Source organism: Myotis myotis, unplaced genomic scaffold (assembly GCF_014108235.1).
Source record: "Myotis myotis isolate mMyoMyo1 unplaced genomic scaffold, mMyoMyo1.p scaffold_m19_p_7, whole genome shotgun sequence".
Taxonomy (NCBI): Eukaryota; Metazoa; Chordata; class Mammalia; order Chiroptera; family Vespertilionidae; genus Myotis; species Myotis myotis.
This window is the reverse complement of record NW_023416379.1, coordinates 44293901-44308209: the sequence shown is the minus strand read 5'-3', so window position 1 is coordinate 44308209 and position 14309 is coordinate 44293901. Positions and strand designations below refer to the sequence as shown.

The following is a 14309-nucleotide window of genomic DNA, read 5'->3' as shown; positions in this document are numbered from 1 at the left end:
AGGGGAAAGCTGCAGAGTAGCAACCTTGCCAAAGGGCCAGAGGATGACACACCTACCCAGAGCATGTGGAATGTAGGGAAGCTCTCTATCCCCAGGCCCTGAACAGAGTCCCCAGGGGACTCTGCCGTTCTCCATCAAAAGCAGAAAGGGGCCAATTCTGCATCCCCAACCACACATACCGACATACTTCATCTGGGAAGTGATCCACTGTCACAGGAGGTAATTTGTGCCTAATCTGACCAAAAAAAAAATAATAGTAATAGCATGGTTTGCCAATGTACTGACATTTGTTTAAAAAGAACATAAAGTATTAAATCTGGTTGCAAAAATAAAATTATTAGCAATAATGTATCTGTGTAATCTAAAGGCAAACAATTCAGTAAAAAACCTAAAATTTTTGCAAGTCACATTTTTTTCTTACAAAATGAAAATGTCTGTAGTGATACATAAAGGAAAAAATATTAATTCTTACTTGACTATCATTGAGAAAATAGCTTAGCTAAATATAAACCACTAAATTGTCAATATCTGCATATACTTGTGAAGCAGCAACACAGAGGCAGCTTTTTAATCTTCCATTATAAGATTAAATGAAAGCTTACCCAGAAGTTGGGTGGACTGAACTCTATAGACCTTAATCACTTAAATTCATCCCTCTCTCCATACATTTTCTCCCCTACATTTACCCCTGACTTCCACTCCCAGACAGAGAATCTCCCAATTCAATAGCAATTAACACCTTAGGCTTTAATCCTAGTTTCACGAATTACTAGGCACATCTGACTTCGGTTTCCTCACCTAGAAAAATGGGAGATATGATCCCTGACCTAACCACCCTACAGAACTGTCAAAGGAGCAAATTAGGTAACAAATGTGACAGTACTTTGAAAGAAATATATATATGGCATTTGTAAAAAAGAAAAAGTACAAAGTTTGAGCATAAAAACTAGATCATTTTGATTAAAAAAAATTTAAGTAAAAGTGTATGGGGATAAGATTATTTGAGTGAGTACTAGTATTATGTACTGTAAGACAGACTAAACCTCCCAGCTCTTTCTTTTAACAAAGTGTTTGGTAGTTATAAAATTACTATTAATTGCTATTAATGGTTTTGGTTGTTATAAATTACTATTAATACAAATGTGTCTTCAATTTGTTTCTATAATGATTCAGCTACATCTGAAAAGGACAACTGCAGCTTTAATGTTCAATATTTCCATAATAAAGATCAAAAAAAATTAAGGATTAAATCTAATTTATGGGTATACATTCGTTCGTGATTATTATGTTTAATGATCAAAAAATTAAATCTATGCAACATGAGCTCCATAGATTCAAGGCATGAAAGTAAATTATGTTATATTTTGCTGTAACTTGCTAAGTCAAAAGGCGCTTTACTTGATATTATTTATAATATAAAAGAGTGAGCCCTAACCGGTTTGGCTCAGCGGTTAGAGCATTGGCCTGCGGACTCAAGGGTCCCAGGTTCAATTCCGGTCAAGGGCATGGACCTTGGTTGCGGGCACATCCCCAGCAGGGGGCGTGCAGGAGGCAGCTGAATCGATGTTTCTCTCTCATTGATGTTTCTAACTCTCTATCCCTCTCCCCTCCTCTCTGTAAAAAATCAATAAAATATATTTTTTTAAAAATAAACAAAATAAAAAATAAATAAATAAAAGAGTGGTTTTGCTAACCAGGAAAATAAAATATATTTCTGCAACTATACATATTTTTGGCCAAAATTTTTTAAAGATTTTCTAAAATGTCTTAGTAGTAATAATAATAATAATATCACTGGGCATTTAAATTAATTAAAATATTTTTAAATGCCAAATGAACGCAGCACTATTATATTGCAAGAACAAACTAATATGAGTATAGCTTAATGTTTGTTGCTTTATGGTAAGAATATGTAAGGTTTATATTCACAGAATTTGTTAATACTTAACACCCTTTTAATTGTGAAAACAACAATGGTTTTTTGCAAAGAAGAACAAAAATTATGAGATCTGAAATAATTACAATGTAGAGGCTTTTGTTTTTTCTTTTACATGAAAGAACTATGTCTCCTTTAGCATTTGCCCTAACTTTTCAAATTCAAAGGGTTATTTAGTAGAAAGCAAATGTCATATAGACCACTAATGTAAATTGCCTCTATTCTGTTCTTTGCAACACTGCAATAGAACTTTTAACTCAGAAAATTCCTTCTCTGTGATCAGTGAATCACTCTAAAACAGTATGAGATTACAATTGTGTTCCATTCTAAACTCAGAAAATAAACAAGCAGAGAATGTTTATTTTTACCAACCAGAAAATGATTGAAGATATTAAATCTGTCTGATTCCAAAATTAACAAATCACTCTTGAAATCGTCTCTCTCTCTTTTACTTTTCAGGCAGAATATCAGAATTGTATTAGCTTATAATTCTCCTTAGGAGAATTCACTAATGTTTACTCTATCCTACCACTACAGAAGACCTCTCGCAAAATATCGTTTATCAATCAGCCTAATTAAGGTCATATATCAGTGAGTACTTAATTAATTACAGTGGCAGATTGTTTTTAATGGCATCAATAAATGCTCTCATGTTTATTTTTTCAAACTTCTACATACAAGTGTCCTCATAAACAGTACAGGACTATAGGAAAATATATCCTAAGAAATCCAAAGCACCAATCAGAAAGACTGTATGCACTGCTGTTTATAGCAGCACAATTTACAATAGCTAAGATATGGAAACAGCCCAAGTGCCCATCAGTAGATGAGTGGATAAAAAAGCTGTGGTACATTTATACCATGGAAAGCCATGCAGCAGTTTTTAAAAAAAAAAAAGAATCTCTTACCCTTTGAGACAGCATGGAGGGACCTGGAGAATATCATGCTAAGTGAAATAAGTTAGTCAGAGAAAGACAAGTATCACATGATCGCACTCACATGTGGAATCTAAGTAACAAAATAAACTGATGAATGGAGGGAATCCAGAGATATGGAAGCATGGAACAGACTGTGGAATCTCAGAGGGAAGTTGGAGGAGGTCAGGTGGGGGGGAGATAATCATCTATGCATAACCCATGGACACAGACAATGGGGTGCTGAAGGCCTGAGGGGTGGGGGGAGCAAGGGCAGGCTGGAGGGAGTCAATGGGCGGCGGGGAGGACATACGTAATACTTTCAACAGTAAAGAATTATAAAAATAAATAAATAAATGAGATGAATTTTTCACAAGGAATTGATGTGTTTAAAATAGAAAAAAAAAGAAATGTGGCTAGCATGGGTCAGTGGTTGAGCATTGACCTATGAACCAGGAGGTCATGGTTCAATTCCTGATCAGGGCATATGCCAGGTCGTGGGCTCAATCCCAAGTGTGGGGTGTGCAGGAGGAAGCATATCAATGATTCTCTCTCATCATTGATGTTTCTATCACTCTCTCCCTCTCCCTTCCTCTCTGAAATCAATAAAAATGTATCTTTAAAATAAAATTTAAAAGAATAAAGTATCATGATATTTGTGGCTTACTTTGAAATGATTCTATGGAGAAAAAATCACATACAAATAGACACATATAAGTAGAGAAAAATTTGATATATAAAACAAATATGGTTTATATTATAGATAATGTATGTATAAATATTCATTATACTATTCTTTCAACTTTTTGTATGTTTGAAAAATATTTTTTAATATTTTAAAAATTTTTATACCTCATTGGTTTATACTTAAAAGTATATTTTAAAGTGTTATTTTTAAAACATATAAAGTTTAAAAACACAAAGAGAATCAAGGCTTTCCACTTTTCTAGAAATTCCTTGTCATTGTTTATTGTGTATTTCACAGTTTCAATTTCCTTCACACTAAGTAATAATGCTTTCTATTTGAGTTGGAACTAATACTTACTATTAATTAAACAAACCAAAGAAAATATGAATGCAAGAAACTTACTTAGGTTTTACACAGTATGTTTTCCTGTCCATATTATTCTAGACATTCCCCAACATTCATTGTTACTAGACACAACTCCATTAACCTATCTTCTTGAAAATAATTAGGGAGCAGGGCCTATCATACTTCACACTTACTTCTCAAAGCCTATGAGCACCAAAATTTGTAAGATATTTTTTTAATGTGGCACACAAAGCTAATAGGCATGTTTGTCTTATAGAAAATTATGAACTGGCCAGTTTCTTTTTTTGGTTTGGAATTTTTAATGGGTTTCGGGGGGGGGGGGGAGTAGTTGGTTTGGTGGGATGGGGGTTATGTTTTAATGAAGGCTATAGAAGCCTCAGGGAACCTCAAGGACCCAGAGAAAATCTATGAGAATTTTAAAAATTCAATCAGAATGTCCTACTGCTCTCTTCCCCAGAATTTAAGAACACCAAGATTCTGTATGGTGGTCACACAAAAGCCAGTAAGACATCAGGGCATACACCACCTACCTCTAAAATTCCTATATTTGCTGTTGCAGCTGCTGATTAAAACAAGTTTACTAAATATTTTTATTCATTATTCCTTTTGTTAGATAATGATGATTAATTTTTCTAGGTATATCTAATGTATATGTGCACAGCCTGGGGACACAGACCATAGTGTGGTGAAGGCCTGGGTGGGACAGGGACTGGTGGAGGGGGGCAAAGAGGGGGAAAGTCAGGACATCTGTAATATTGTCAAGAATTTTAAAAAAACACAATAAATTTAGCATCAGGAATTTAAAATATGGGCTTCTTATGAATGTAGCTTCCACCACAATGTCACACTTTCATTTGACAAATGCTTATTTAAAATTCTCTCTACTTTCATGACATGAAAAATCCCTTCAAAATGTATGCTATTAAAATGTCTAAATTTGGAAAACATCTGGTCTGTAAAATTATTTGGGGGTGGAGGGTGGTTCTTTAAGTACATTGTTTGAGGTAGTGTATTTGGAAAGAATTTACTTATCATTCTCAGGCCTGAGAACTAGCCCTGAAAACAAATGTATGCAGTAGTTTGCTGCTACCATAGAGAATCAATAGTCATTTATTTAATTTGCTAAGACAATGGAAATTAGTAACTTCCAGCCAGATGTGTGATATACACATCAAACAAACTGCAACCTGTTCATTATGGAAATCCTGTCAACACACACACAGAGCCACTTGATGACATTGTATCTAAGGCAGTTTCCATATTTGCAGCTATAAATATTGTCCTAAGAATTTTTATACAAAGATTTGGAGCTGAGACTCATAAAAGGGTAATCAATTTCAGCTTTTCATCTTGTGTGCCTCTGTGTTTATTTCTATTTTCATTTAGAGGCATAAAACATTCAGAAAAACGTGCGCCTGGCTATTTTTTCCTTCTGTAAATCATTTATCCTCATTACATCTTTTTAATCTGATGTAAAGTTGGTAGCCTAATCCTGCAGCTCTGGAGAAGTGTGTAAAGTGGAGAATGACAGAGTCAACAGCAGACAGAAAATGCACTTACGCACTGGAAAACAAAACAGAATATTCCAAAATGACTCCAAACATAAATTAAGTTTACCCATTGGGAGGTCTAACTTGCATTCTGATCATTTATATGGGTCTGTGTGACTATGTACCCTGCTGTTTGATAAAAAATGATTACTAACCACAGGCACCTACCAAGAACAGAATGTATGTATAATGCTTGTGATGTCTCAGACATACAAAGCACCTTCTTAAAGAATGTCCATTTCCTCTCCATGGTAAGCAGACATAATTTTTCACTCTTTAATACTTATGCTTCACAGAGTGGCTTATTTTATGAATTATGATTTGCCATTTTCTCTTATGCTTATCTTAATAATATGAAAAGCTGCATTCATAAAATGGATGATTTGTTTCATGATACCCAAATAGTTACTGTTTTATGCTCTGTATTAAAATACACAGCCTTTGTGCTATTACAAAAACCTAATAGTATTTATGTTAGCACTATTCACTAACATAAAAAAATACAATCCTTAGTAACCACATTATTCTTAAGTACTGAATTTTCATCTAAACTGAATTCATTTTCCAAGTCTATTAATTAAATTTTCTTACTAAGCAGGCACAAATTAAATCGCCTTATTGCCAAGCATAATATTTCCAACTACTACATTTTTGATCGGCAATTTAAAAGAACGTGGAGTGAATCAAGTTCTCATCATCTGTAGTCTGATTCCAAAAAGCACCCCTTAACCAACTTCCTAATGTCAAACTAGCATTTTTACTAAGCACCTGGTGTGTCAACCGGTCCAAAGCAAATAACTCCTCCTGAGGTACCCTAAAATCACAACCTCCACCAAAAAAAAAAAAAGAGAGAGAGAAAGAAAAGGAAGGGCAACTGCGTACACAAAAGGTTTCTTCATAAAAGCTTCAACCTTTTGACTTTCATGAACATTATACAGAACGTGCTTTCTTCACCCGCCGCACACCGGACCATGTGATCCGCCTGCAGGGCCACACGAGATTATTGTTTCTGGAAAGAATAATGCTCAAATACGGCTGCCCTGGCCAGCCCGCCAGCCGCACCCGCAGGTCGCGCTGCGAGGCGGCCTCCTCACCGGCGATGCCGGCCCGCAGCGCGCGAGCGAGCGGGGCCTGGGCACCCGCCAAGACTTGCAGCATTAGCTGGCCCCTTGGCTTTATGGAGGTTAAAGTCAGACCCTCCGGTCACTTAAACCCTTTTTGTGGTTCAGGAGGAAAATCACTCTCTCTGAACTCTTAACTTTGATTGGAGATTCTGGTTAAAATTAAGAACTTCAAACCCAGATTTGAAAAAGTGAAACAGATGTCCAGTTCATTATCCATAAATGGCTCCGTACGTCCGACCCTTTCCTCTCTCTCTCTCTTTTTCTTTCTGCCGCATTAAGTTTTATTTAATGCAGAATTTCCTTGAGAGAGAGAGAGAGAGAGAGAGAGAGAGAGAGAGAGAGAGCGCAAATATGGACTGTGGGTGGAAAACTCCTAAATCATATAACGAAAGGAAGCCTCCTCATAAAGATGAACGTGCTCAAGCTGCCGCCTCCCAAAGCAGGCGGCACTCAGTCAAAACCGGTGTCCCCAAGGGACCCCAGTCTCAAATATCCCGGGGGTGCCCGCCACCTGCACCCTCGTGGAGACCACGGCCGCCTGAAGTGGGAGAAGGAGTCCCCGATTTGCACTCACGTAAGAACATAGTTGACGCTGACGATACAGTGTGGCCTGGACGAGCGGCTGTTGTGCACGATGGTCGCATAGCTCTGCACCCAGACCCAGCCGCCCTGCTTCGCCAGGAACCTGTAGTACTTGGTGGTCACCTGCCCCTTCACCAGCACTGATGGAGAGACAGAAGGCAGCGGTGGTGAACGCGCCCGCCCCAGATCGGCCCCAACGCAGCCCCCGGCAGTGAGAGCAGGGTGCCGGGTGGGTACGAATCAGAGTGCGCCCGCCCGAGGCGGGGCGGGGAGGGGGGGACAACAGGCACCTTCCCAAATTCATGGGTTGTCCTGTTAGTTTGCACGATTAGCAAAGAGGGAAACGCTTAAAGTTGGAGGATTCCACCCCTCCCCCCATTCGATTTTCGAACTACGTCAAATGGTCCGGGCAGCTCACTTCCTGGCTCACACTCGTAGTCCCGGGAGATGAGGCTCAAAGCTAAGCAGGACCGCAAGCCAAGCGCGTACTACGGGTCAGTGCACACGAGCCACGTGGGCTAGCCTCCGTTTTTCCTCCCACTTTTGTGAGGCTGGGGGCGAGGTGGGGAGGGGGCATTCTATCGATAGGAGAATAAAACGCCTCCCAGGGAGAATTTCGCCAAGAAACTCAGAAATTCCCCCTCGGCCCTGTGAGCGCCCTCAGATGCTAGAGAAACAGGATGGGTCAGTGTTAGAGCAGCCGCTGGCAGGACCTCAGCTACCACGCCCACTGGCTACCAGAGCTACCACTTGTCCCCGGGCTGGGGGCTTAAATCACGCCCTCTCCCCTCCCCCACTCCTCCTTCGGGGCCTCGCCGGGGCAGGGAGGCCGCAGGGTGGCGCCTTACGCAGGTGGTGGGCGCAGCGCAGGTGGAAGGTGTCGCAGCCGTGCACGTGGTGGTACAGGGTCTTCTCAATCAGGTCCTGAGGTTCATACCCCGTCAGCTCCGCCACTCTGCGGAGAGCAATTCCGCGGGATGAGCGTGAGGTGCGGGGATGTGCCCCACCCCAGACAGCCACCTGAGACTTGGGTGCCCACCCTCACCTCGCAGAGCTCCATCAGTCACCTCATCTGCAAAAGGGGCTCCTAAGATGCACGAGGAGCTCTCCCCACTGAACAGGGTAACTCTTTGCCTCCTCCCCCCTCCTCCCCGGCCACGCACCTGGAATCCAGGAAGATGAGCTTCATGTCCAGGCTGGCGCGGAACATGAACATGTTGCTATGCAGCTTGATCTCCGTGACGGCGCTGGGCGGCAGCGAGTGGCCCACGGCCACCAGGCCCACGTTCTGGTAACAGCCATCGAAGGGGGACATGTCCAAGCTGTACTGGCGGATCTTCAGGTAGCCACTGCAATGAATGACCTGCGGCGGCAAGTGACAGGGCAAGACTCAGCCACGCAGCCAGGAAACCACCCAAAAAGGAGGGGAAGGGATTAATACCTTGAGACCCAGCTAGACCATAAATGAATGCCCTGTGGGCCACGCCCCCGCGTTCAAGTGTCCAGTTACTAGGGCTCCAAGGTGTTTCAAAGAAATGACTGCACAGCCTCACTGAGCTTACCTGGGGACTTGTAACAATGCAGTGGCCTGGGCCCTGCCAACCCTAACGCACCTGCAGCGCGAAGCGGTGCCCCGGAACCTGCATGTTTCATCTCATTAACCAGGAGAACCACAAGTTTGAACTAAAGCTCTGTTTCCTAACCTCTCTGGCGGGTCAGAATCTGACGCCCTGAGTAAACTCTAGGCAGGAACCCACTGGAGCGATGGACCATGTCTGACGGTAGACACATCCCCAAGGCCCTTTATAGGGCCCTGATTTTAGAGCCCCAGCAGCCTGGGAGTGAGACTGTCTTCAAACGTGGTTCCAAGGGTTCACAAAGGTCAAGGACCTTGGTGATGCGCCCCCTCCCAGAACTGTTCGCCATTCACCCAGGCGGGAAACGCCCTCCTGGGCGGTCCGGACCACGGGGAAGCCCCTCCCCTGCCGCACAGTTCCCTGGTCCTGCCCCCTTCCCCTACACCTGGCTACGTGGCAGGGATCCTCCCTCTCAGCCACGCACCTTGTAGCCACCGCAGGTGAGGCCCGCGTTCCTCTTGGCCAAGACACACTTCATCCTCAGGAAGAAGGAGCGCTCGATCTCGTACTCTGGGAGGGAGGAGCGGAGGGAAGCGCAGGAGGTGAGACAGGCAGCACCGCGCCAGGGGCCCTGCCAGGGCTAACTGGGGCAACGCCACCAGCGGACTGCTATTGGCACACTCCTGCCTTACCCTGGACAAAGTGAGAGTGGTAGGGCTGGTGGGCCGTGAGAACCGCTGTCATCTCGTCGTGGTCTGCCGGGTGGATGTATTCGTAAATGCTATTCCCGGTCAGTTCTACCTGTAAAGAGGAGGGTATCACCATCCCAGAGTGGTGATGCCACATGGAGGGACTGGAAGATTGGGCTAGGAGGGCCACAGGATTGTGAGGACAGGAGCAAGAACTCTAGCGTCTGCCCTACGTTCTAATGCTCTGCTGTTGCAGCCTAGCTAAGCCTCGGTTTCCTTATCCATGAAAGGAAATAATAATAGTAGTAGTAGTAGCTCCCTGGCAATATTCTGGTGAAGACATTATGACACCAATATGTAACCCATCTCCCATGTTATTTGGCCTCTGCTAGGGACTCAAAAAGGTAGCCATTGTTTGGGCTCGGAGTAGAACAGCGGTTCTCAACCTGTGGGTTGCGACCCCTTTGGGGGTCAAATGACCCTTTCACAGGGGTCGCCTAAGACCGTCGGAAAACACATATATAATTACATATTGTTTTGTGATTAACCACTATGCTTTACTTATGTTCAATTTGTAACAATGAAATTGGGGGTCACCACAACATGAGAAACTGTATTAAAGGGTTGTGGCATTAGGAAGGTTGAGAACCACTGGAGTAGAAGCTAAAGGATAAGGGAAGGGGAGAAAGGGAGAGGTCCAGCCCTCCTGTCAGCTGAGCTGTTTCCAGTCCCAGAAATGCGCATATGAAACCTTTGGGACAGCCAGCCCTCCACCCCTCATCTCCTGCCCCAGCTCTGGCTGTAAACACTGGAGGCTAGAGTCCTAGACCACTCACCTACCTGAGAAAGACCCAGGTGGACCGAGGCTGTCTCTGAGATGTACATGATCTTCCCATCTGGGGCCACCACAAAGATAAAACCATCCAGGGTCTGGGAAGACAGAAACAGAGTTGAATGGAGAGCCCTCTGGGACATTGGTACAAATTGGGGCCCAGGAGGGACAGAAGTTAGAGATGCCCAATCAGAAGTGCAAAGAGACAAAGTAGAGAGGGGGGTGGCAGGAAACAGTGCATAGAAAACCAACCCCAAGAGTCCCTCTTTTGTTTTTTCCCAATTTGAAAGCACCTGGAAAATGCAGCACACTGGAAGAGATCCAGAGAGAGAGATGGAGGAGGCTACTGTTCTCCAAGATTCAGGATCCACCAAAATAGACAGAGCAAACCTGTCTGTACACACACACATATTGAGGAGGGGGACACAGTCTGCGATAAGAGGTGAGTTAGGCTCTTGCAGTGATGATCACTGAAAGAACCAGAGGTTTCCTCTGTCAGTCTTGGAGGACTCCATAGTGACAGCGTCTTTTAATAAAAAGAATACCTGGGGTTTGGGAAATAGCAGGCATTGGGTGATGTGGAAGGGCTGGCAGTCTGAAAAGTTGTAGACAGAAGGCAGATGGCCAGTAGCTCTGAAAAGAGTCTGGGAGAGGGGGATTTAGGAGATGAGAGGCTTTCCAGGCAGCAAGTCCATAAAGTAGTGCAATAGTGTGATGTGTGCGTGTTTACATTGATACATCAAGCTGACAGGCTCTCCATGAAGGCAAGTCTCAGACTTTCACTGTCCTTTTATTTATGTGAATGGGGCTTCAATCCAGGCAGTGGACACACGGATGAGTCAAACTTTGCTCTCGAGGAGCTGGAAGCCCAGTAGAAGCATAAAGACTGGCCTAAAGATAGCTATAATGACTACACAGATGAACAGACAGTGCTGTTGGGGCCCAGAGGCTGAGGGGCCAGAGGCCTGGGAAAGAATCAGAGGCCTTAGAGGTACTGTTTGAGCAAAGCCTTGAAGAGGAAGCTTGAACTGTAGTAGAGAGGAAGGGCATCCTAGACAGAAGGATTGATGTGCCAAAGGCAGGGACTGAGGGGAGGATGGATCTGATCATTTTTGTGCACCAGAGATAGGGCTGAGGGAGTACACCAGTGCTGGATTTTTGGAGAGTTTGAAATGTCAATCTGAGGAATCTAGAGATACTCCTGTAGGCATCAGGGTTCTAACAGAAGTTTCTAAACAGGGGAATAGCATGCTTAGACATGTTTCGTTTTCTTTTTTTCAGGCAGAATGTGGACAGTCACCTATAGGAGGAAAGAGTGGGGATGAGGCAATCAGAAAGCGGAGTCCAAGTCAAAGATGGGTCTGGCCATGGAATTTATGGTGGCAGAAAGAGTCTGACTTCAATGTCATTGAGTAGAGGGTAACACCATTAACCAAGACTGGGAATTTTGAGAAGCATGTTGAGTTTTTGTATGGGTGGGTGGAAATCTGGAATAGGAAAATAATGGATTCTTGTCTTGGAGATGTTGAACTTCAGGTGTATCCAGATTTCCATTTGGATGTGTCCAGTTGGCAGTAGGAAATAAAGACCTGGAGCTTAGGAGGGGTGTCTAGACTGGAAAAACCAGCTGGAGTCATGCAAATGGGAAAAGGAGTTGAGATGATAATGTTGGCTGAGATCACCCAGTAGGCCTTGAAGCTGTGAGATGGGAAACAGAGTTGGAACCTTTAGGAAATGTCAGCATTTACAACCAGACGGTGATGGGAAAACCAGAGGAGCAAACAGGGAGGGAAAGGAATCCAGAAAAGTGCGGTACTTTAGCAACTGAAGGAGAGGGAGCATGTCACCTCCATCAAGTCCAAATGTCACCTTGTCAATGAGGTCCTCTGCCACTCAAACACAGCCCTACTCCTTCCCCTTCTTGTTTTTCTTTTTTAAATCCTCACCTGAGGATATGTTTTTATTTGTTTTCAAAGGGAAAGGAAGGGAGAACTGCCATTCCCAGTGTGAGAGAGAAACATCAATTGGTTACCTCCCTTATGCACCCGGACTGGGATTGAACCTGAAACCTGGGCCCTGACCAGGAACTGAACTTGCCACCTTTGGGTATATGGGATGACACTCCAACCAACTGAACCACCCGGCCAGGGATCCCCTCTCTTATTGTTCTCCACTGCACCTACACCACCTGTTACAATGTGCAGAGCACCTGGGTTTGCAAGACTGCTCTCCTTAGAACGTAAACCCATGAAGGCAGGGCTTTCTGTCTGGCACATAGTTGGCCCTCCTATATTTGTGGAATGAATGAGGTCAGGCAGGATAAGAAATGAGCATCTTCTTCTGCATATCAAAATGTGGTGGCGCCTGTGCAGAGCACAATGGCTGGGAGGGGTGCCTGCCTGCAGGGGTTTGGGAGTGAGTGGGGCAGGGTGAGTGATGGAAGTTGAAAGTGTGATAAGTCCTGTGAGAAGTTTGGGATGAAGAGAGGAGAAGATTGGGCAAGAGCCAGAAGGGGTGAGGGATTGTTAGGTTTTTGTTCCCTTTGATGAGGGAAATTAATTGGTAATATGGCAAGACTGGGTAGGGATCATTTGTTGAGAGACAACTGATGGCAGCTGTCCCAGTGAAAGGGAGGGACAGTGCTGGTTAAAGTCAGAGGTGTACGGGCCAGGCCTGTGAGGGAATACAATGCCTTTCTTTACTCTGTGAAACTGAAATCTCTGGCCTCTGATACTAATGGGGTATCTGTGGGTCAGGAAAGGGAGTGGCACTCCTGCTAGGAGATGCTCAAGCCTGGCCCACCTGGGCTCAGATTCCTCCCTGGTGCCTGCATAGGTTTGAGACACCTACCTCAGTTGCAATGGACTTGAGTAATAAGGGGTGCAGGTTGGGAGACAAGTATCAAGCCTAAAAATGCTACCAGAAGTTTTACTATTTTAAATATTTGCTAGTGGGCAATTGGCAATTTAAAACGGTATACTCTGAAAACAATGCTGCAATGGGAGCTTCCACATTGGATAAAGTCATTGCCTGGGGAGGTGTACGCATGTGCACAGGGCTCTGTCTGTACATGGCCTGGGCTGGCCTATGGTAAGGGCTGTGGAGAGAGAGGAGAGAGCGCGTAACTACCAGGAGGAGATGAAAAGAGTTGCAGGCGCAGCTGGATCCAGAATGTGTGGGCTTAAAGCATTGACTGGCATTTCTACCAGATTCCCCTTATTTCCTGTATAAATCCTTCATTTCGGATGGTTTTGCAGCCTAGCCTGGGCAGCTTGGCTTGGAGGCACTCTGGTTCCCTCAGCCCAATGGTGTCAAATGGCACCCCTCCCGGGGTTCAGCCCATCTGATTGTCAGAGCTCCCTTTCAAATCCAATGTGCTGATCGTCACCGTGCCTCCCTCTTGGCCTCTTGAGGCGCCACTCGCACCAAGGCACCAAGCAAGGTTAAGAGCTAAACCTTTTAAGTTTGGAGAAACTGTAGGGGCTGCAGGAGGGACACGTCAGGGCAGGATCCCATTTTCCTAGGAAACAAGAAGCCAAGCGTGGGGCCAGGCCCTCAGACGCTGAAGCTTATGCGCGACTGAACGACTGACCGGGAAGCCACGCCAGTACCTGCAGCAGATGAGAGCCCAGCTCACGGCCAACGTTGTCCAGGGGGCTGGTCCGACTGGAGTGGCCCCACGCCTCCCCGAGACCTGTGGAGGCACAGAGACACTCTTGAGCAATGGGACTCCAACCCTGCTGGCAGTTTGAGGCTAGTCTCACAGCTATGTCACACATTCAAGCTCACACACGTAACCAGATACCATTGGGCTCCTCTTGCTCTCTGACCTGGACAGCAAAGAATGGGAGCAGGTAAATGTAGGCCCTGCCCTCCCAGTCTGAACAGAGGTCAGAATCCCTCTCCCAGATGGACCTGGGCTTCTCAGGGAAGGCAGGGCCTGGCTGAGCATCCCCTGGGCAGGACCCCAAGTGGCTAAGTTTGGGGACAGTCTTGCCCTGAAAGAGCCCCTTACACTGCACCCCAGCGATAGCTATTGCATAGGTTCACT

At 44.6% G+C, this 14309-nt stretch overlaps 1 protein-coding gene across 3 annotated transcripts in view; it reads right to left on the bottom strand.

The window, feature by feature from the left end:
* The window catches only part of SIM1 (SIM bHLH transcription factor 1), a 73589-nt gene that overhangs the window by 48931 nt on the left and 10349 nt on the right, over positions 1-14309 (bottom strand). For all 3 annotated transcript variants that reach the window (XM_036317918.1, XM_036317919.1, XM_036317920.1), the window contains exons 3-9: positions 13870-13952; positions 10267-10356; positions 9430-9538; positions 9222-9307; positions 8324-8523; positions 8009-8115; positions 7153-7300 (exon numbers count right to left, since the gene is read on the bottom strand). In XM_036317918.1, coding sequence (XP_036173811.1) covers positions 7153-7300; positions 8009-8115; positions 8324-8523; positions 9222-9307; positions 9430-9538; positions 10267-10356; positions 13870-13952 — 823 coding nt within the window. The remainder of the gene's footprint in view (positions 1-7152; positions 7301-8008; positions 8116-8323; positions 8524-9221; positions 9308-9429; positions 9539-10266; positions 10357-13869; positions 13953-14309) is intronic.